Here is a 22,924-nt window from a genome sequence, read left to right on the forward strand (position 1 = left end):
TGTCTCCCTTTATCCGACTTTTTCACATTGAAAACCTAGTTTTGTGACAATTTTGTCCCTTGTTTCACTTTTAATCGATGAGCTAAGAGCACTGACACCTACGAAAACAGCGCAGCCGATTTCAAGAATGATTTTTACTGTGCCCATGACGTCATTTTTCATTGTCAAAACGAAAGTGCAGTTTCTTTGTGTCCTTAACCTATTTTTTGTTGGTTCGAAAAAATTTGTATCGATATGGCAGGAGTTCTGGAACTGAATTAGTATTTCTCAACTTGAAAAACAGCACTCGCCCGGTCAGTTGAGTATTTACTATTTAACAAACTTTACCCGCCGGACCGTCAACTTCACTCGCATATGCGAGAGGTCGAGTGGATTCTTCAAGGCCTGACATGCGATTATTTTTCCCAATTGAGCCAGTTATGTGATTAATTTGTTTCCCAAAATGGGGGTTTTCAGGACGCGAAATTCCCAAAATTCCAGTGAGGCGTTTTCCCAAAATGGAGCGGAAAAGGCCTGGCACTGTCTGTCTATCTGTCTGACAGCTGTCTGTCTGACTTTCCTTCACACTTTGCGTTTAGGTTTCGCAAAAATACTCATAACTTCTATGTCGCTTTAGATGTTACCTTCATATTTGGTATGCATATGTTTATGGACATACTTTCCATACGCACACAAATTTTGACCTTGACCTTTAACTTAGGGTCCGCGTTAAGTTTTGGAAATCTGCGTTAAGGTTTCGAAAAAAGCATATTTTTTTTCGGTGGGCATATGTCTTCCGATGGAGACAGCTCTCAGTGCTCCAGCTAGGATTTGAAAAGGGCAGGGGGGCTTTTTTGTCAAAAGGGCACTTTCGACGCGCAGTATTTTGTCAATAGGGCACGTTCGACGCGCAGTATTTTGTGAAAAGGGCACGTTCGAGCGCGCGTGTGTTTCTGGAATGCTTCCTACTGCATGTTAATTTTTATGTTATAAATAATTGTAGTATTCCCAATATTATTAAACCATTCAAATATAATGTCTACAATGAGGATTAAACTAATTACAATGTAATAAGAGATTTATGAATTATCATAGGTAAAAAAAAAAATTAAAAAAAATGTGTTTTTTTTTTTTTTTTGAGTTTTGAGAGGGGGGGGCAGGGCGGAGGTTCGGGGGGGGGCGGGGGGGGGTGGGGGGGGGGGGCAGGGCGGAGGTTCGGGGAGGCAGGGCGTGGCGCCCTTCGATTTAGGCAGAGCTGGAGCACTGCAGCTCTTGTTTTCTCGGATATTTTCATTTTCACTTAAAAACACTAGCTTTTGCTGCACAGTCTCTAATCACTATGAAAATCATGGCATTATCCATAATCGTTTACGCAATGCACGTTTTACGGTCCCAAGCCGCTCACGATGGCAATGTCTAGGGAAAATGTATTAAGTAATGGGTTGTAACACCCAGTTCCTAGGATCAACTCGCAAGCATACATGTATCTTCACATACATTATAGAAAATAGTAATTTTTTAAGCTTACAATAATTTACTTAAATATTATTGGCATTTGTTAAATAATTGTGCAATCTGAGATAACAAATTAAAACAAATATTGAGCAGCAGTCATTTTGAACTTCGGTCTGAAACATGAAAGAGGATTTAACAATTTATTGTTAACATGTTTTATAACCAGAAAAATACGGTATATACAAAAGTGTAACAATTTTTGGACTACTGAAGTATGGTCAGACTCCTAAATTTCAGTTCAGAAGAAGGGAGTCCTAAAAATTCCTTACTCAGAATAGTTTGTGACAAACACTTGTTATCTTTACTTTGATTGTGTTTGAAAAATGTTATCACAACACTTTGTGTACCAGCTTGCTTCATATTTCTGTTCCAGGCCTTCACTGGGCATAATTTATTTATGCCAACTGAAGACCAGGAAATGAAATAGGAACCATAACAAAGAGATGCAAAAAGTCATATTTTTAGTGGAGAAAAACATACATTGTGAGAATATCTAGTGTGCAGGCCTTACAATAATTATGTCACCTGTAAATTATTTCTCGATGTATGTATTAACATGTGATACAGCATATGCCGAAGTGATTAGGTTATTTTAACATTCTTTGATAAGCATCGAGAAAATAGATGACAAAAAGATTTAAGTTGCATAGCCTACTTCTTTTGTTTTGTCAAAATTCTATATTTATGAAGGGGTCAAAGACCGCCGGTGCGAGGCGGGATTTTGTCCATACTAATTATAGTGGTTGGATTCTTGTTTGTATATGTATTATCATATAATCTTGAGGGGAATCACACAGCAGCACAATTATCGACATGAAAAATTATAAGGTCACAATGAAGACTGTCGAGTACAAGTTTATGTTTTAATAATGAATGTTGTTTTGTGTATTTTCAGGACGTCTCCTTCCACTCCTGCATGCCTCCCAACCCAGGCCCAGTCAAAACAAGTTCCAGCGATTTTTTCCTTCTTTATAAAGTACGGGTAAACACTTTCCCAATTACGAAAAAACCTACAAATTTCCCAATTGCTGTCCAATTTAAGGTAAAAAAATTTAAGGTAAAAAAAAAAATAAAAAAAAATGCAACATTTTGTTAGTTTCCCTATGCAGCTCTATGGTTTGAACTTAGGTAAATATAATATTGACAGCTTGAAAACACTTAGTTATCAATTTAAAAGTATTTGGGAGCATAAAATCAAATAATTTCCAAATTTGAGGGTTTCATGACTCGATTTTTCCCAATTTTCAGGCTTTCACGACTCAATTTTTCCCAATTGGACTGGTACGGGTACTTTTCCCAATTGGACAAAAAAAATCGCCGAGTTCAAAAATTGTAGTCGGACTGGGAAACTAGCCAAGGGCATCATTAGTTGAGTCATGTCAGCCATGGTTGATTGGAGTATTTCTTATTTTGTTTTCTTAACAGTATGTATATAGAGAATAACAGGTAACTGCCTGATCTTTTTGTAATATATCAGGCAAGGCTTAGAATAATATTACGGCGAGGCTTGCCAAGCCGTTATTTTATTCGTGCTGAGCCTGATATATTACAAAAAGATCAGGCAGTAACCTATTTTTCTGTTTATCATACCTCTATGTCCCAGAGTTTAAAGAAATAATGAAAAATCGCTAAAAAGCTGCAGTTTTAGCTGGAAAGAATATGACTTTTGTTGTTTGACGAGTTAATAATGACGTCATAAGCACGCACGCTTAATATTTGTTAAATATGTTTTTTAGCTCTGCGTTTTCGGAGAAAACCCAAGGTATTGTCATAGCCAGCTCGTAGTCCGCCGTCCGCGTCGTGCTAAAACCTTAACATTTTGTTAAGGTTTTGAACATTGGATCTAAAATCAAATTGCTTCAACCTACAACTTTGAAACTTCATATTTAGATGCACCTTGATGAGTTCTACACACCACACCCATTTTTGGGTTACTAGGTCAAAGGTCAAGGTCACTGTAACCTTTTAAAAAAAAAAAATTCTGACAAGCTTTCATTTATTCAAAACTGCACCCGTAGCCGAGTGTGGCACCCGTTATGGGGTGCTCTTGTTGCTGTTTGTGTTGCATTTTGTGTTTAAAATTTATCACATCCTGGTATCAAATTGTTTGTTTTGTTGAATCTGATTCGATTGTACTAAAAATAGTTACTTTATAGTTGTTTCCCAGTAATATGACCATCCTCCACACATGACTGATATAAAAACTTCCTGTTGATCATGATATAAAAAATATATCTGGCAACGTTATATCAGGCAGATATCAATGTGATGGTTTGATAAAAGATAATTATGACCTGTACTTGGTTAAGGTTTTCTTATTCTTTTGCAGAAAACGGACTATAAATAGTTGTACGTGTACCTCTAGACAACCAACCTTACAAAGTTAGTTTATATACCTGAAATGTACATATGCATTCATTTCTTTACTTCAGATGTCCAGGAAGCTCATTATAACATTTCTGGTGATTTTGTGTGGTAAGCATTTAGACATAATTTAATTATGTATTTATTGTCTTATTCTCATGAAACTTTTTCAGTAGATTATTCCAATGATTTCTCTGACGAAATATAAACTTGGTCATGTGATGTCACCAACTCATTTATCTGCTCAAATTAAAGAAAAAGAAAACATTTACACTCATGAATACAAGTTTTGTGTCTAATGTTCGTGAAAATTCATTCCAAAATTGTTGTTATGTTATCACATCCTAATTTTTAGCTCGGCTGTTTTCGGAGAAAACCCAAGGTATTGTAATAGCCAGCTCGTTGTGTCGTGGCGTGGCGTGTCCGCCGTCCGCGTCGTGCTAAAACCTTAACATTTTGTTAAGGTTTTGAACATTGGCTCTAAAATCAAAGTGCTTCCACCTACAGCTTTGAAACTTCATATGTAGCTGCACCTTGATGAGTTCTGCACGCCACACCCATATTTGGGTCACTAGGTCAAAGGTCAAGGTCACTGTGACCTTTAAAAAAAAAAAAAAAATCTGACAAGCTTTCATTTCTTCAAAAATGCACCCGCAGCTGAGTGTGGCACCAGTTGTGCGGTGCTTTTGTTAAAAAATGTTTCAGGTTCGTTAAAAAATAGGTGGAAGGAAGTTTCTTTATATGGCTATTGTGAACCTTGTTGACATTAAGTCATATGTTTAGTCCAATGTTTATAACACTTGGTCAGAATATTTACAAAATTGTAGTTCTTCTGATATTTTGGCTAAGATGAGAAATAGTTCTGTTTGTTAAAAGTTAAAACATATCCCCTACTAGGTATATACATAAATCCGTAATTCACTGATGACCTATTCAATTCTGCATAAACAGGTTCTTGTGCAGGAGAGACAACCCTAATGGCTTACTTAAATGTTCCAGTAGGTTTGTCCTAAATAATCTAAAAGTTTTATGTGAACATATACATGGTTCTGCAATGTATATATTTCAATTCTTTAAAGTGTGTCATAATAATGTGCCTTGAAAGTAAATATTTATGTGTCTTAAAGTTTATATGTATTCAAAGTTTTATACCCACAATTGGTTGTAACAAACAATACAAAATCTGTGTACATGTCTTAACTTATGTGTATCTTATATATAAACATCCTTTTATAACTCAATAAGTAAAAGTTTCAATAGCTTTATCACAACAACATGGCAACACAATTTATCATTCGACATTGTTAACATTTTTACATACCCATATTTGGCCAATTGTCTTGACAATTGGTGAAAACAATTCATAATATTTTTTGTACACAATACCTCTGGTGAGTTCTATACTCAGTTATGTGGGGTTAAATACTAGGTTAGTATGCTTACTTGAAATACATTGATAACAGTAAACACTTTGGAAGTCAAATGTGTGGCCCAATTATCAATGATACTTGCACAAAAGAGTATATTGTTCTATTGACATCAATGTTGAGTTTGATATTGGTTCCAGTCATTTCAAAACATAACTCGCAGTTTTTCTTGTGTGACAATATTAAAACGTAATGAGCAAGCAAAACATTACATGTTTACCCTATAATAATGCAATTGGCTTAGCATGTTTGTTTTTATATGTGTATCATTATTACATTCTCAGAAGAATTAAAAAAATTACGATCAAACACATTTCTTCCAAGGTGATGTAGTTTTCCTGGTATGACATGAAAGTATATGTACCAAACTCAATTGTGTTATTTCAAAAAAGTCAACCAACCCAAAGCCTCCTTTGCCTAATTTGTAAAGTTGGCCAGAACATTTGTTCCAATAATTTGATAATAGGTATTTAAATAGTTAAATAGGTACATTTACTGCAGTCAACAAGCTGCAGCTTTTGTTATAGTAATACCATTTGCTTATTTAATTGTTATAATTAGACTGATATATTAAGCACCACCATTTAAAAACACTCTTGTACATGTATTTGTCTATGCTACTATATAAACTTTGTATAATTCCTCAAATTTACATACATGTAGTACATATAGTTACATTTAAAGGTCAGAACAGGTAACTTTTTTGCAATGACAAGTGAAATGTTATGGCACAATTGCAACTGGACAAAGGGATTAAAAAGTTAATGGTGTACTTTGTTACAGTTATTTAACATTTGTAAATGAGCTGTACTGTTAAACATTTTAATTTTAGCACAAGCTATCGGCTGGACTCAAAGCATACACATCAGAGTGTCCAAGTTCCCTGTTCTAATAACATTCATTTGGGACAACACAACATCTGCAATAGATGTATTTCATAGGTCTGACCACAAAAAGATCGCTGTGTGCAGTATAAAGTTTGATAACGAAACAAGGTGCAGTCTAACAAAAGACGAACTATCCAAGGACTATGCTGTTTTTGGAGAGCTTAAAAGAACATACCTTGTGATTGAAGAAATGAAAGAAGAATTAGAAGGACTTTATTTATTTAAAGACGCACATAATAAAATAATTAATTTCAACATCACTGTACAACCACATTTACAAAATTTCACGGCACAACCTAAGTTCACGGCGCAGCCAAATTCCACGGCAAGAGGGGAGACAAAAGACAATAGAAGTGCTTCGCATACATGTAAGTATAATTTCCCTCAGTAAAGCGCGATGTTCTTTTCTATGAAATATGTCTATCTTTAAACTGAATTAATGCCATAGAATCCTTCTTAAAATAAATTATCCATTGTACTCTAGACTGATGCTTTAAGCACAATAACCTGAAACTGAATGATCTAGTTTCATGTTTTAACAGATTGTTGTGTGTGTAATAAAACCTGATTTGCTGGGCACACATCATTTTGTTTGTTTTTAAATGCAATAATTTCAATTTATTTTATATGCTTTCAACAAAAAGCAATGTTTGTGTTTTTGATGTATATTCAATGAAATCACCATTTACATATTATTACTATTTAATAGCAATACACAACTTTGCAAAACTTTTTATAACCAATTCTCGCCAGCAATGTTTATAAGTGCTTTTCGTTTATTATAAACTAAAAATTGTACATACCAGGGCTATAGATAACAAGCGTATTTGAGTTATTACGCAATTAAAATAACCAAAAAAGTAATTAAATTCAAAATAAAGCGTACAACAACGCAAAATCAAATTTAATAACGTAATTCCCGTAAAAAACCTTGCGTCACGAAACGCAATTCTCACGAACACGGGGCTTATTGTTTAGACTGGTTATTTTTCGGACAAAAATGTACTGGATAGTATATATGCCGTTCTGAGAAAAAAAGAAGGCAGTCTTTCCAGCGGTTATCAATCTTTGGGGTATGATTGTAATTTTTCATAGACCCGTCCGATTTCTACTTTCATTTTCAAGGTATTGAACTCAAAATGACCCGAAAACGGGATGAATCGCTTTGAACAGCCATCACTTTATCAATTGTGCAGCGATTTTCACGAACTCGGTCTTATTCAATGCAAAAATGAATGAACTTTGATCAGAAATTCAGTATTTGTTTGTTGTAATGTACGGGTACCTTTTTGAGTTTCATTTGTATAAATAATATAGTAACCTTAGTAGATTTTTATTATATTATATATGTTATTCCCTAAATAACCCAAGTGAGTAAAAAAGCTGGGGTGGAAATCCCAATTAAGCTCAAAAGTAGGCGGTGAAAATTTTTGCTAAAACTCTATTGAATTAACAAAAACCCTATTGTCAAAAACAGGGGGTGATTTACCCAATATACCCAAAAAATTATCTGTATTTAAAGAATGTGATAAATCTGTAAACAAAAATAAGAAGAACTTCAAATTCAATTAAAAGAAAATCTACACAACTTGAAATCAAATCAGATTAGTAAAAAGGACTCATCATATTGTACTTGTTTTTAACTGTAACTTATCAGTTGTATATTGCTACATGCATGCAAAACAGTAAGTACTGTATGCTATGAAAAGTATGTTATTTACTTGTATTTTATTTAGACAATGACAAAAGTGCGGAAGTGTGGAAAACCATAGCTATCATTCTGTTGGTCATCCTGGTGGTCATCCTTGTAGGAGGAGGGTGCTACATCAGAACAAGTAAGTATTACTTATTCAATTGCTCTAGCTCAACTACCTGTCATTTGTCCTTACTAGTAAGTTTATGCCCCCGGATCGAATGATCGGGTTTATTTTGTTTTCGGCCTGTCTGTCTACAGTCTGTCTGTCATTCTGTCCCAAAACTGAAACCTTGGTCATAACTTTTGCAATATTGAAGATAGCAACTTGATATTTGGCATGCATGTGTATCTCATGGAGCTGCAAATTTTAAGTGATGAAGGTCATCCTTCAAGGTCAAAGGTCAAATATATGGCTTCAAAGCGGCGCAGAAGGGGGCATTGTGTTTCTGAAAAACACATCTCTTGTTTTGACTGACTTTGGAACAATCTATCTCAAGACATTAGGACATGTGATACATTACTTTTGTTCAAAACTAGACAAATTATGGTTTGATAAGTGTTGGGGCATATCAAAAGTGTAAGATATAAGTAAACTTAATTAATTAATGGTATTTTTTTTATAACAATTAAAAATTCATACCCGAGTTGAGGTATTGCAATTAAATAAGTTTAAAGAGATCAACTAGCAGTAAGAGCTATTGAAATTCCCTAAAAGACAAAATGTAGAAAATGCTGTTAAAAACTTGTTAAGCTGAAAGCCATGTTTAAAATGAGTATACACAATCTTAGTATTGTTTTCAAAACTGATTAAATGTTGATAAATAATTAAGTGTAATAAATGTTCAGAAAAAGTGGTAGCAGAAAATAAACTATTTGAAAATTTTAGGATATTGCAAATAATTTTCTTTTATAGTTGAAAACTCACTTATGTACATGAGACATGTATATTGTTTGGAAGTCCATAAAATTGGACTGCATGTGATGATTTGGTCCCGAACTGCCATTTTGACATTGACAGTCTAATCCAAACTAGTAAAAACAAGATGTGTTTGTGAAACACAATGTCCCCCTATATGACGTTTGACCTTGAAGGATGACCTTGACCTTGTGAAGGATGACCTTGACCTTTCACCACTCAAAATGTTCAGCTCCATGAGATACACATGCATGCCAAATATCAAGTTGCTATCTTCAATATTGCAAAAGTATTCATAAAATAGCGATTTGGGCCACATATATTTGACCTCTGACCTTGAAGGATGACCTTGACCTTTCACCACTCAAAATGTGCAGCTCCATGAGATACACATGCATGCCAAATATCAAGTTGCTATCTTCAATATTGCAAAAGTATTTATAAAATAAGCGATTTGGGCCGCATATATTTGACCTCTGACCTTGAAGGATGACCTTGACCTTGACCTTTCACCACTCAAAATGTGCAGCTCCATGAGATACACATGCATGCTAAATATCAAGTTGCTATCTTCAATAATGCAAAAGTATTCATAAAATGAGCGATTTTGGCCACATATATTTGACCTCTGACCTTGAAGGATGACCTTGACCTTTCACCACTCAAAATGTGCAGCTTCATGAGATACACATGCATGCCAAATATGAAGTTGCTATCTTTAATATAGCAAAAGTTATTGCAAAATGTTAAAGTTGGCGCAAACAGACCAACAGACAGACCAACAGACAGGGCAAAAACAATATGTCCCCCACTACTATAGTGGGGGACATAAAAATTCTTTAAAGGACTTACCAGCTACATAATATTATAGTACTAGCTACAGAATATTATAGTAAAATAACCTGGTTTCATTGCTTGGATCAAGTTCATGACAGTGCGATTGATCACAATTATAAATTACATTTACAATTACAACCTTAGAAATTGATATTTGTAATATGATAAATAATCCGATTTATGAATATATTGTTTACTTAAGAAACTATGCCTTCAAGGGTATAAATCAGCATTCAGTAGATAATTACGCAGACATGGTGAAAGACTTCAACATTTACATGACAGACCAGTCTGCAAAAAGCACTTATTTAAAAGCCAGTTGTTAATTGCACACGCCTCAAATACGAGTGTTTTACCTAGGAGCACATAGAGGCGTGGCAAAGTAATTTCAAAAAGGACATTTTAACAAATGGTTCATTCAAGAAAGGGCAAAAAAAAGCGCAAAAAAACAAATTCCGGGGAAATAAATAGATCATGATTGTTTCAGTTTGGGGAAAATATTTACACCTATTAGGCCATCCTAAAAAAATTGTTTGTTTGGCATAACCCCACCCAGGTAAATTTGGGTGGGTCGGTAGGTAGGGTTTTAAATTTTTTTTAATAATTTTTTTTCTGACATTGAACTCTGACAAATACCAAACTGAAAGGTAATTATCAAATAAAGCTCCAAGTCTTCTGCCTCATGAAAGGAAATTGGTAAAGATTTTTCTGCACCGTCCGTTTCACCGCACGTGTATTCGTAAGTCCATTTTTTCTATAAAGAGCTTCTTTTCATTTACTTATTTTTTATACGACTTTTGCCATCGGCCCTTATATTGTAGGCAGACGACAATATCAACTGTGTATTCCATTATACACTACGCGACCCGTGATTTTTGCCTAATTTGCGAAGTCAAGGCGGGCATTTTGCTTTTTGGGTGGAAAATCACCGCGATTTCACGTGACTCGTCACTCCGACGTCGCGCGAGAGCAAGATAATCTTCGCGCTTAATCCCCTCAATGTTGTGGTGATTCGCTGCGATTCGCCGCAATTCGCCGTGATCGCAGTGACAACCATGACTTGCCAATTCATGCATAGAAACCGAATCGTATCGATAACTTTATACATGTACATAACGCTTCTAATGTTCACAATTATCCGATAATCCAACATCAAAAAAATAATCTTGAACATTTATGTCGGTAAATATGTTTCATTAAAACAAATATATGACTACGCCATTTTTCAGAAGTGTATAGAGTACAGTGCATAATGTGGGACACAGCTTTCATTGGACGAGCGTATTTAAATTTAGATTGATACAATACGATCTTACAAAAAAACGTTTTATTGTGTCATACGCCTTCATGTAAAAAACGTTTTCCTCCTGGAAATTGTGCAATTAATGCATAATATTATCAAAACATTTTTTTCACACGTAAAGCGTTGTAACAAATTAATATACAATTCAAAACAAATATACCATAAGTATAAATGTTCCGTTAAATTCCCAAATGAGAATAAAAATTAGTAATCCGAAACACACTTCCGATGTTTTAATGTTAACACGACGTTTACAAATGCTTTCAATATAGTCATCATGTACATGTATATTTCCCGACAAAAGAGCGCGAAAATTATGCGGCAATGTACAAGGTCAAGGTATACGAGTGTGCAAGTATTGATTTTTTATACAAACTGCGTAGCGCAAAGAACATTGAATTCTGTTGATTTCGGTTAAATGTTTCTTTGGTATTTTTAAAACAGTTATATCGCCAACAATTTGATATTTCTTTTAAAGTCAATTCAAATCAAACACGCCGTATCCGTATCGTTACTGATAGAAGTAAAACATAATACCTTGACTTGTATAGTTTTTTTGTTGTGAGAGACCATCTGAGTAAACGCCGAAAAATATATCCAAAATGTTATTTTTTGTCAATGCCATTTGATCCATTATCGCACTTAATTGGCAGAGCCATCCTGTTGTTTCTGTGATTGTCACATCTTTTAACAGTTTGAACACGTACAAAGAGTGCCAATAAGACACTTGAACAAACACTATCACCCGCTGGACAGTACACACTAAATAATCAAATGTTGAGGGTTTTTTGTTTTTGGCGTGAAAATCCAGAGAAATGCATGTGCATTATACATCATCATAAATTTATTTAACTCTGCGAACGCTAAGTGCTACGTTGATATACTCGTGTTTTTTTCAGCAAAACAAACACAATGTTTAACGGCTTTAATATATAGGCAATGATGTAATAACAACAAATTATTTACCACGATGTCATAATAACATGTACTTAAAAATAGAACAGTAATGTATTTCCGATTTCCGGCTTATCAAGCATTGTGAATGTATGTACAACGCTCGGAAAGTAACGCGAGTAACACGAGTTATCCGCATTGGAGCCTGAAACAGAAAATAAATAAGTATAGCATATTTTAGTCCAAATAATTAGATGTAATCTACCGATTACATTTAACCTTTAAATGAAAGCGTTACTTAAACAATTTCCCGTGTCTTAAGGCGCGAATATTTTGCTAAACACTGTTAACAAAAGGGCTACACGTTATAATTCTTAATGAAATGCAAAAATAAGTATTAACATAATTAATAACGTCAATTAACACACACGGTAAGATCAAAGTTTAAATGGAAAACTTATATCATATTTATCGTAAATTACCAAATTATTAGTTTCGTCGAAATCAAATACCATGTAGAGAAACAAGGTATTTATAACCGACCAATGACGAAACACTATGCAACTTTCAATTTACACAGTGTTACGCTACATGTATATTGCAACAATATGGAATTTGAACAGTGGTAGTGTATTCGGGCCTGGAATATAATTGATTGTAAGTTTTAATAAACATTCTGCTAATGCAATTAGTTAAATAATGTTTACATGTTATGTTTAATAATTATTGCATGATCATTCTTCTGCGCTGTTATATTAATTTGGAGCCGTTAAAGCTTCCGACATTACTTCATCACGTTCATGTCGGAACGGGAGTATTTTAGCTAATACGCCCATTGCATACAACAACAACAAAAGCTTTATTATTGCAATGTATAATGTAAGTGTATACATATATGTTACATGTACATGTAATGTAGTGTAACCCTTAATGTAAATCTCTTAAAAAGGTGAACCACGGCGGTTTGCGGTGATTTGCGGTGATTCGCGCTGATTGCGTAACAGCGAGATACATCGCGCGACGGTCGCCGAGACATCACCCAAATTTTCTTGTCGCTCGGAATCACCGCAATTTGTCACGTTGCATCGATTGCGGTGATGCGAGAATCGCGGCAAAAATCACGGGTCGCGTAGTGTATGCGCATGAATGACCAAATATTACCTGATAGCGAACTCAATGTTGATTGGCCCGCTACCATATGCGCTTCAAATTGTTCATGGAAACAAAGAGAAAAATAGTTTTAAAAAACACTCCGGATTAAAATGGCGGATGTTTTCAATGAAATTTAACGAGATTTAAGCATATTCGCAAATTATATTTTTCTAGGGCTAAGTTTGCTATACTTTCGCAAATGGCGAAAGACAGCGCGAGCCCTGTAGTAGTGAGCATTTATTCCAATAATAACACGTTCGCAATGCTCGCGCTGTCGTTAGCCATTTGAGTCATTTGCAAAACTATTGAAAATTTGGCTCAAGAAAAATCTAAATTGCGAAAATGGGAAAATCTAGTAAAATTCCGTTGAAAACATCCGCCCTTTTTAATCCAGACTGGTTTTCTATATTTGTCTCTTTGTTTCAATGAAAGTGTTTGCAATTCTAACAGTTAACGAAACCCGGTCTGTACCCGATTAGACATTGCTTGACCTTATTGTTAATGAAGTGCACATGGTAGCTGGCCAATCAGCATTGAGCTCGCTTACACATGACATGACGTTGTCGAATGAAACGTGAGAACAGATGGAGCTATCGGATAATATTGGGTCATTCATGCGCAGATGTTGTATAATTTGAATTCACATTTAATATCGCCATCTGCCTCCAAAATAGCGACCGGTCGGAAAGTCGTATAAAAAGATAAGCAAATGAAACAAAAACGTGACAATACCCGTCAATAAATATTTCTAAGCTGACCATTTTTTATCTTTTGTACCGAATATTTACCGATCTGAATAAAAGAGTGATAATTAATTAATTAGTTATATGGCGTTAATATTATACATCTCTGCCGATTGCCGAATTGAATTGAACGGTGATAAATAATTAATTTGTTTTTTTACTCCCAAACTATCCTTAACGACAGCAGCGTATTTTAATTAAAGGGATACAAGAAAAACAAGAGTGGTTTAATTGTATTTAAAGTCTAATTAATCGCATATGCATATGTCAAATAAATAGGCGACTCAAATTAATACGGGTACGCGTTTTGTTCATTGCTATTCTAGATATCCTTGAAAGAGCATTCAATTAAATGACGCAAATAACCGGAAAGGATAAAAAGCGGAAAGGACAAATTTAGCGGAAAGAAGTTTCGGCGAGCAAAAATATTTTTTTTTGGAAAGTTACAAAAAAAATTCAGTCGGGCCGATTTGAGTGGGTCGTTCGGGTTATGCCAAACAAAAGAATTTTTAAGGATGGCCCTAACATACAGGAACATACTTGAGTGTTATTGATGTATTTAACCAAGATCAATTAATTATTTATAATATAATAATATTATATTTTATATGTTACCTTTCAATATCTTCCATTTCAGTAACATGCCATAACAGTTAGGTGTACAGTGACAAACATTATAAAGCAGAATATACACATGTATCTGATTAAACACAGATCTGCTAACATATAACTAAAACCATGCTTGTCTTTCCTTTTTTTTTAACTATAGTTTTGTTAGATATATTTTTCTTCACGAGTAGACTCCAATTTACAAACGCTCATTCTATGACATTTAATACAAAAATTTATAAGAAAAATATGTATCCAAAACGTATTCTCAATCATTAAAAGACACTACAATCCATCCTTATTGTATGAATTCCGTCATTAATTGGGTTGTTATTTGTAATTTTTGCTGAGCAAAGTAAATTCTTGTTTATTGTCTGCCATATTGAAATCACGTTTTGCAACATTTGTGAAATGCAACGTAAAATAGTGTAATAAGGTGCCCTTGGTAAATTGCATCATCAGAAAGAGCGTTGGTATGAAAAAAGCACGTGTATAAAGACAATGTCGCTTTTTTACAATGCGTACAACTTTCAGAGCCATAAACAAACATTGACAAACAAATAATTGCGTTGCAATTTTTATGCCCCCTGATCGATAGATCGGGGGTATATTGTTTTTGTCCTGTCTGTCTGTTTGTCTGTCTGTATGTCAGTATGTCTGGAACTGCTCATTTTGAGTGGTAAAAAGTCAAGGTCATCCTTCAAGGTCAAAGGTCAAATATCATTGTATTTTTCTTTCCTAAACTTTAGCCTTCGTTAAAGTTTTATCATAACTTTTTCCATATTGAACACAGCAACTTCATATTTGGCATGCATGTGTATCTCGTGGAGCTGCACATTTTGAGTGGTGAAAGGTCAAGGTCATCCTTCAAGGTCAAAGGTAAAATTTAAAAAATAAAGCGGCGCATTAGGGGGCATTGTGTTTCTGACAAACACATCTCTTTTTTTTAACGCAAAATCAGTCCTGTAAATTAGACAGACAGGCCTGCCCTTTCAAAATTTTACAGGACATGTCCGTCAGTCCAGCCATGTTCGGTGGAAACTGCATTGACCTGCACTAGTCCTTGGTTAACCCAAAATGAAGTTTTTCATCTATCATCAAAACCTGCTTTCTAAAAAGCTGTGATACTTGCTCCGATAGCATTCATGAACAATCTCAATACAGCCATGTCACTTGACCTTAGTTTGACCTACTTACGGACTAAAACTAATCAAAATGTCAAATTTCTTCTGTAAGCAAAACAAATGTCCAATTTGAACACAAAAAAATAAAATAAGTGTTTACTGATTATTGTCCCCTACCTGTGAAACCGGAGGGGACTTCTGGTTTGCACTCCGTCTGTCTGTCAGTCTGTCTGTGAGTCCGTCACACTTTTCTGGATCCTGCAATAACTTAAAAGTTCTTCATATTTTTTCAAGAATCTTGAAACATGGATAGATGGCAATATGGAGATTGTGCACGTCATTTCATTTTTTTCCTGTCAAAAATTCTGGTTGCTATGGCAACAAATACATATTTAAAAAAATACTGACAATGGTGGAGTTTCACCGGTAGGGGACCATATTGCTTGGCAATCTCTTGATATATCTCAATTTTATTTCAGTTAAATCTATAAAAAAAGTTTATAATTTTAATTTATATGATTTTGTTCTTAAAATTGAGTAATTACAATTTCAATTATTATTAACTGTTTGTATAATTAGTTTTCCTAAATCAAACGATTTTTCGCACGAAAAAAATCCCAATCCCAAAATATTTTGTTCCCAAAAATTGCCGGAAAAAGGCTTGACTTCCATTAATGAAACTGGACTAATCAAGTATAATGACAAGGCATGTGAGTTTGGTTGGTGGTCATCACACCTGACTTAAGGGAATTCCTCTGGGTATTCTGGTTAACCCCACAGAAAAAGACCACACCAAAGTTTAATATCTACCATTAAAAAACTTAATAGCTGGACATTCAATTATGATTCAGAATTTGTCCCATTTTTTTTTTAGTCTAATTATTTAATGTGAGCTCTCTATAATTGCCATTAGTAATGACTGTAGTTTGAATACACAGACATGTTTGAACTCAACTGGTGAAAAGAAAATTACCCATGTATTTTCAGTGAAGAAGCAGATAGAAGCAACTCAGAGGGCAGCAAGGATTGTGACTTCAAGGAATCTGACTCAAGGGCTTGGGACGGGTATCCAAGAGTCAAGCTGTGGTCTTGGGACAATGACTACCTCGCAGAACACAAGGAAAGATGGTATGTATATAGCATATTCAATGTAATTATTATTTGATGCAAGGTGTTAAGTGAATTTTACTCACTAGCACTATACATTCCAAGAAAAACTGAAAAACTTTATTTATGAACCTCAACACATTTTTTTCCATTCAAAATCAGGTCCGGTAATCGGCAGTATTTCCAATAGAAAAAAGTATATATTTTTCCCAAATGGGAGCTAAAAATTCCCAATAATTATTTTTTTTAGATCATATTATTTTGTTTATATCCCCTCCATATAAGTTCAACCTAAGTAGTAAATATAATACTGAAAACAATTGTATTCTTAATTTTGAAGCATATTTTAGCAAAACATCAACAACATTAATTTCATAATTTCAGTCAAAATGCCGCAAATTTTCCCAATTCAAAGGGACCCGGCCCCATTCCCAAAATGGTGAAAAAAACACACTGTAACATGTAAATTGACTCTTAAACAATTTCATCAGATGTCTTACGCTCTTTTCATCTGCATTTGTGTATTTCATCTGAAATTAAAATATAAATTGTGAAGGAAATGTATTTTTGGGGAATTTGTGTACAACACCAAGAACTGCATAACGAGTAATTTAATTTATTCAAGTGTTCTCTACCATAGCATACATATATACATGTAAATAAACTAATTTTATTTTAAATTCCAATCCTCCCTCTGGAAATTATTTGAGTGTCACAAGTTTCAGATCTGTTCCAGTTCCTACCTTCATTCTACTTTTCTTGCTGTACAATTATTACGTTCATGATTGTAGTCATTATCAACAATGGCAAATCAGTAAACCATTTCAAGAACAACATATTTTTCGACACCTCATAATCACACTCTAGTGTATGCTTCAACTGCATGTTTGGTAGGGGCCTTATGTTTACTCTTAGTCTTTAAACAAGTTTGTAAATTTGCTGGTTTACTACCTCAGTTTCAAAGAAAATAAAGAGATCAAGAGTCAACAAGATCAATGACAAGGTCAAACCTCACAAACAATTGCATGCTGATGGAAATTTAAGAATAAACATTACACACAAACAATCTATGACTATTTTCCGCTTCCCAAGTGTTTAGGGCAATAAATATAGTCTACTTTCTATAAATAGATGGTTATGTCACTGCATTCTTAAAGACCAGTGTGTACACAACAGTATTAAGGATGCATAATATGATTATGTATTATGCAGATTTTACCAAACTAATGACATTTTACAAAACTCTTTAGTTAAAACAGCTTTGGCATGAAAACAGTCATCATGATTTTTTTACATGAATCTGGTCTACGATCTCTCAATTTTCCAACTGAATTTTTGATGCCTTATTTTGCACATTGACAAAAAAATGAATAGATGGATATCGAATTCAATGAACAGCTGATTATCTAATACAAAGAAGTGCTGCAGAAACCATAATACAAAATGTATTTATAATATTAATGATAATAATAATAATAATAATAAATATCATTTTCATAGTAATAACAATTATGTTTGTATAAAATAATTACCACCATAAAACTCTTTCAGATGTTTATCTAGAGCTTGATGCAAGTAAAGAGGCAGATGAGAAATTTAGCCTCCTGGAATCAAACAAAGGTACAGCTATAAACTTCCCTATAATTAGCATGTTCTGGGGCTCTTTCATAGGTCCCACAATTACGATTTGAGAACTATGCTGTGGTTTAAAATCATATTCATAAATAACGTAACTCTGCTTTGTTATTGCATCCACTTTAATAATAATAATAAGTTTGTGTGAAACTATTATGTGGATTATTTCACTAGTAACATTTATAATTTGTAATGATCAGAAATATATTTTCAAATAAATCGACAGGTTTTCAAATTAAGCAATTAATACTAATTGTCATTTAAAAAAATAAACTATTACAACTCCACTGCCATTTTGTAATACTCATAATTTCTCTTTCCAGATGCTGATCATGCTGTATCATTAAAAGCAGGGGGTAAATATGTTTTATTGTTATATTCTTTTATACTGTTTGTTTCAATGTATTAAAATAAGAGACCATGTGATTGGCTCTTTTTTATTTCTCTTCCGGAGGGGACTATATGATTAACCAGCATCTGTCATGTCTACTGTCCATTCATCCATACGTCTGTTGGTCAGTCAATATATCCACAAAATTTGTTCTTACTATTTCTCCAAAATTTACATGTATGAAGAGACTTTATGAAACTTCTTAAGGGCAGTGTATGGATTATGCAAGCCAGTTCTTTTTTTTAACCACAGGTAAGATGGCTGTTCATAAAATAGAACAAAACTAAAGATTGCAATTACTAAAAAAGAACATCTAGGATTTCTTGAATATAAGAAGCCACCATGTATACATAAGAGCGCATATGCCGGTAAAATCAAATCACAATTGAAGAAAAACTATTTTCCTTTTTTTTTTAAACTTCTAAATTGAAATATGGCAGAACAATGTACATTTTTTCGTTTTTTTTGTTTACTTAAGGCCACAACAAATTGATTAAATGTTCGATGGATTCGCTGCACCTAAAAATCTTAAAACTAAATAAAAATATTTTTATTTTTATTTTGCGCCCGCAGCAAAACAGTTTGCTGCGCACCTGTTTATTAAATGATTTAGTTTTATTTAGCCTACGTATTTAACGACAAAGAGTGTTATAACGCTTTGCGTTATTACATTGGTTTATGGTAAAAACAAATGGCAGCGTTCGTCTGTCTTGTCATGTCAGCAAGACACAAATGGAAATGTTAATTTTCCACTGGGGCAAGTAGTCATTGCATCACAGATGATTTGAGTTATTTTATAATTTCAACCGTATTTACATAAGGATTTGAAATGTCGCCGGTATGCGTTCGATTGGAAAAATTCTGCACTAAACTTGTTGGTATTGATTAAGTTAAAATATTAAAAATTAACATGCAAAGGAGTGTCGCCGTGGAACTGGACAAAAAATGTCGAGTATAATATAAATTGTACGAGCCACCTATCTTCTAGTTCAGACTGATAAATGCTAAGTGTAAGGTGTACATTATGCCCCTTAAACATGAATTTAGCATAAGTAAGAAAGTGAAGAAACTTTCTGGACCTAAACGACTTTACTGGCATTTGATTGTCTTTTTTATATATTAAAATACTCATTTTTAACTACCCATTTCTTATTTTCTTTCATTAGGAAGTAATGTGTTTTTTTTACTTTACAAAACTTAAACTTCTCATTTCTAATTTTAACAGTGCTAAAATAACAAAAGTAATGCATCGAGTATTGTATAATTCCATAACCTATGATATTTAGAACTAATAGAACTTCGAGATATTTCAGATCAGTGTTTTTTGCCCAAAATAACAGACTCTTATAGGCTGTGTCCAAATTGAAAATTGTACAAAAAGCTGTTTCCCAAAAAGTAACTTTTTTTCCTTTTAAAAGTCTCGCCAAAATTTCCAAAAAATTAAGTCATTTTTTTTTAAATAAAGTCAATTGGGTTATTGAGTTTATCATACAGCAGTTTAATACCCTAGCACTTTATAATATATATTTTAGAAAGCAGTTAAACATGCACTTATTAACAATTGGTATACTGTTACCTATAATCATAATACTAATGATTTAATATTTCCAATTTCATGGTTTATTGCACGTTATTCCCAATCAAAAAGGCACAGGCTGTAAAATATGACGCAAAGAAAAATCACTGCTTATGCTTGATATTTATTGTATTATTTATTGTGTCATGTTATTAAACCATCATTGACAGAAAACTGAGCTTCTTATATATCTTTGATAATGAAAACTACATGAACCGTGTTAAATTTAAGTAATCACTACCTGGTGTGAGAAAGCAGAACAGCTATTAGAGACTTTATCCCCCGCCATAGGCGGAGGAATATTGTTTTGGCGTTGTCCATACGTCCGACCGGCCTTCCGTCCGTCCGGCACTTTTGTGTCCGGAGCAATTTCTTGGAAGTGCTTTGGCGGATTTCATTGAAACTTGGTATGCCTATATATATGGATAAGAGGATGATGCATGCTAAATAGCATTGTACACAATATGTTACTAACGGAGTTATGGCCCTTTGTATCTTGAAAAAATATTCGTAGCCATATCTTGGAAGTGCTCTGGCGGATTTCATTGAAACTTGGTATGAGTATAGTATATATATGGATAAGAGGATGATGCATGCCATTACCTTTGGGTAATAATGGAGTTATGGCCCTTTGTATCTTGAAAAAATTCTTTTTTGTGTGTGTCCGGAGCCATATCTTGCAAGTGCTTTGACGGATTTCGTTGGAACTTGGTATGAGTATATATATGGATAAGAGGATGCTGCACGTTGGCGTTGTCCATTCGCCCAGAAAACTTTTGTGTCAAGAAGTATATTTGCTGGGGGATATCAATTTAACAAATTTGCTTGTTTTCCTTATTTTTACAAACATTTGACAAGGGCTTAAACTCAATTATTACTTCTAAATGATCTTGTACTGGTATTTTGCAGATATCATGCATTTATTTGGCAAAATATATCAATTTACATAGACAATGTATGTATTTTTTATTTTTCGCTTTTCGCTCGCCTGTGATTTAACAAAAAATAGAATAAAAATAAATTTATTTTTATTTTGCTCGCTCGCTCCATTTTTGGGAAGCAAAAATCTGTAGAACAATATCATCAATTTGTTGTGGCCTAAACCTAAAATATGTTTTTAGGAAAATCGTTATTATGAAACGCAATTACTCTGTACCAATTAGCACTTAAGTGCTGTTGACGGTGAATATATGTGTTTAGGCCACTCCTTTTTAGCTCATCTATTTTTTGAAAAAAAAAAATGAGCTATTGTCATCACCTTGGCGTCGGCGTTGGCGTCCGGTTAAGTTTTTCGTTTAGGTCCACTTTTCTCAGAAAGTATCAATGCTATTGCATTCAAACTTGGTACACTTACTAACTATCATAAGGGGACTGGGCAGGCAAAGTTAGATAACTCTGGCGTGCATTTTGACAGAATTATGTGCCCTTTTTATAATTTTGAAAATTTGAATATTGAAAATTTTGGTCAAGTTTTGTGTTTAGGTCCATTTTATTCCTTAAGTATCAAAGCTATTGCTTTCATACTTGCAACACTTACTAACTATCATAAGGGGACTGTGCAGGCAAAGTTATGTAACTCTGACTGGCATTTTGACAGAATTATGTGCCCTTTTTATGTCCCCCACTATAGTAGTGGGGGACATATTGTTTTTGCCCTGTCTGTCTGTTGGTCCGTTGGTCTGTCTGTCTGTTTGCGCCAACTTTAACATTTTGCAATAACTTTTGCTATATTGAAGATAGCAACTTCATATTTGGCATGCATATGTATCTTATGAAGCTGCACATTTTGAGTGGTGAAAGGTCAAGGTCATCCTTCAAGGTCAGAGGTCAAATATATGTGGCCAAAATCGCTCATTTTATGAATACTTTTGCAATATTGAAGATAGCAACTTGATATTTGGCATGCATGTATATATCATGGAGCTGCACATTTTGAGTGGTGAAAGGTCAAGGTCATCCTTTAAGGTCAGAGGTCAAATATGTGTGGCCCAAATCGCTTATTTTATAAATACTTTTGCAATATTGAAGATAGCAACTTGATATTTGGCATGCATGTGCATCTCATGGAGCTGCACATTTTGAGTGGTGAAAGGTCAAGGTCATCCTTCAAGGTCAGAGTTCAAATATATGTGGCCCAAATCGCTTATTTTATGAATTCTTTTGCAATATTGAAGATAGCAACTTGATATTTGGCATGCATGTGTATCTCATGGAGCTGCACATTTTGAGTGGTGAAAGGTCAAGGTCATCCTTCACAAGGTCAAGGTCATTCTTCAAGGTCAAACATCATATAGGGGGACATTGTGTTTCACAAACGCATCTTGTTATACTTAGAAAATTGAAAATTTGGTTAAGTTTTGTGTTTAGGTCCACTTTATTCCTACAGTATCAAAGCTATTGCTTTCATACTTGCAACAATTATTAACTATCATAAGGGGACTGTGCAGGCAAAGTTATGTAACTCCGACTGTCATTTAGACGGAATTATGGGCCCTTTATACTTAGAAAATTGAAAATTTGGTTAAGTTTTGTGTTTTGGTACACTTTACCCCTAAAGTATCATAGATATTGCTTTCATAGTTGGAACACTTGCAAACTATCATAAGGATACAGTAAAAGGACAAGTTGCATAACTCTGGTTGTCATTTTTACGGAATTATGGCCCTTTTTTGACTAAGTAACTTTGAATATATGGTTAAATTTTGTGTTTCGATCCACTTTACTTTTAAAGTATCAAGGCTATTGCTTTCAAACTTCAAATACTTTCAT

General features: G+C 34.0%; 1 protein-coding gene across 1 annotated transcript in view; it reads left to right on the forward strand.

Moving 5' to 3' along the window:
• The window catches only part of LOC127876731 (uncharacterized), a 50,993-nt gene that overhangs the window by 21,124 nt on the left and 6,945 nt on the right, over positions 1–22,924 (forward strand). Inside the window, exons 2-8 of the mRNA XM_052422163.1 lie at positions 2,390–2,470; positions 3,927–3,969; positions 6,118–6,540; positions 7,909–8,007; positions 16,434–16,574; positions 18,105–18,173; positions 18,512–18,544. Of these exons, the coding sequence (XP_052278123.1) occupies positions 2,411–2,470; positions 3,927–3,969; positions 6,118–6,540; positions 7,909–8,007; positions 16,434–16,574; positions 18,105–18,173; positions 18,512–18,544 (868 nt within the window). The 5' untranslated portion in view covers positions 2,390–2,410. The remainder of the gene's footprint in view (positions 1–2,389; positions 2,471–3,926; positions 3,970–6,117; positions 6,541–7,908; positions 8,008–16,433; positions 16,575–18,104; positions 18,174–18,511; positions 18,545–22,924) is intronic.

The sequence above is a fragment of the Dreissena polymorpha genome, chromosome 4, assembly GCF_020536995.1.
Source record: "Dreissena polymorpha isolate Duluth1 chromosome 4, UMN_Dpol_1.0, whole genome shotgun sequence".
NCBI lineage: Eukaryota > Metazoa > Mollusca > Bivalvia > Myida > Dreissenidae > Dreissena > Dreissena polymorpha.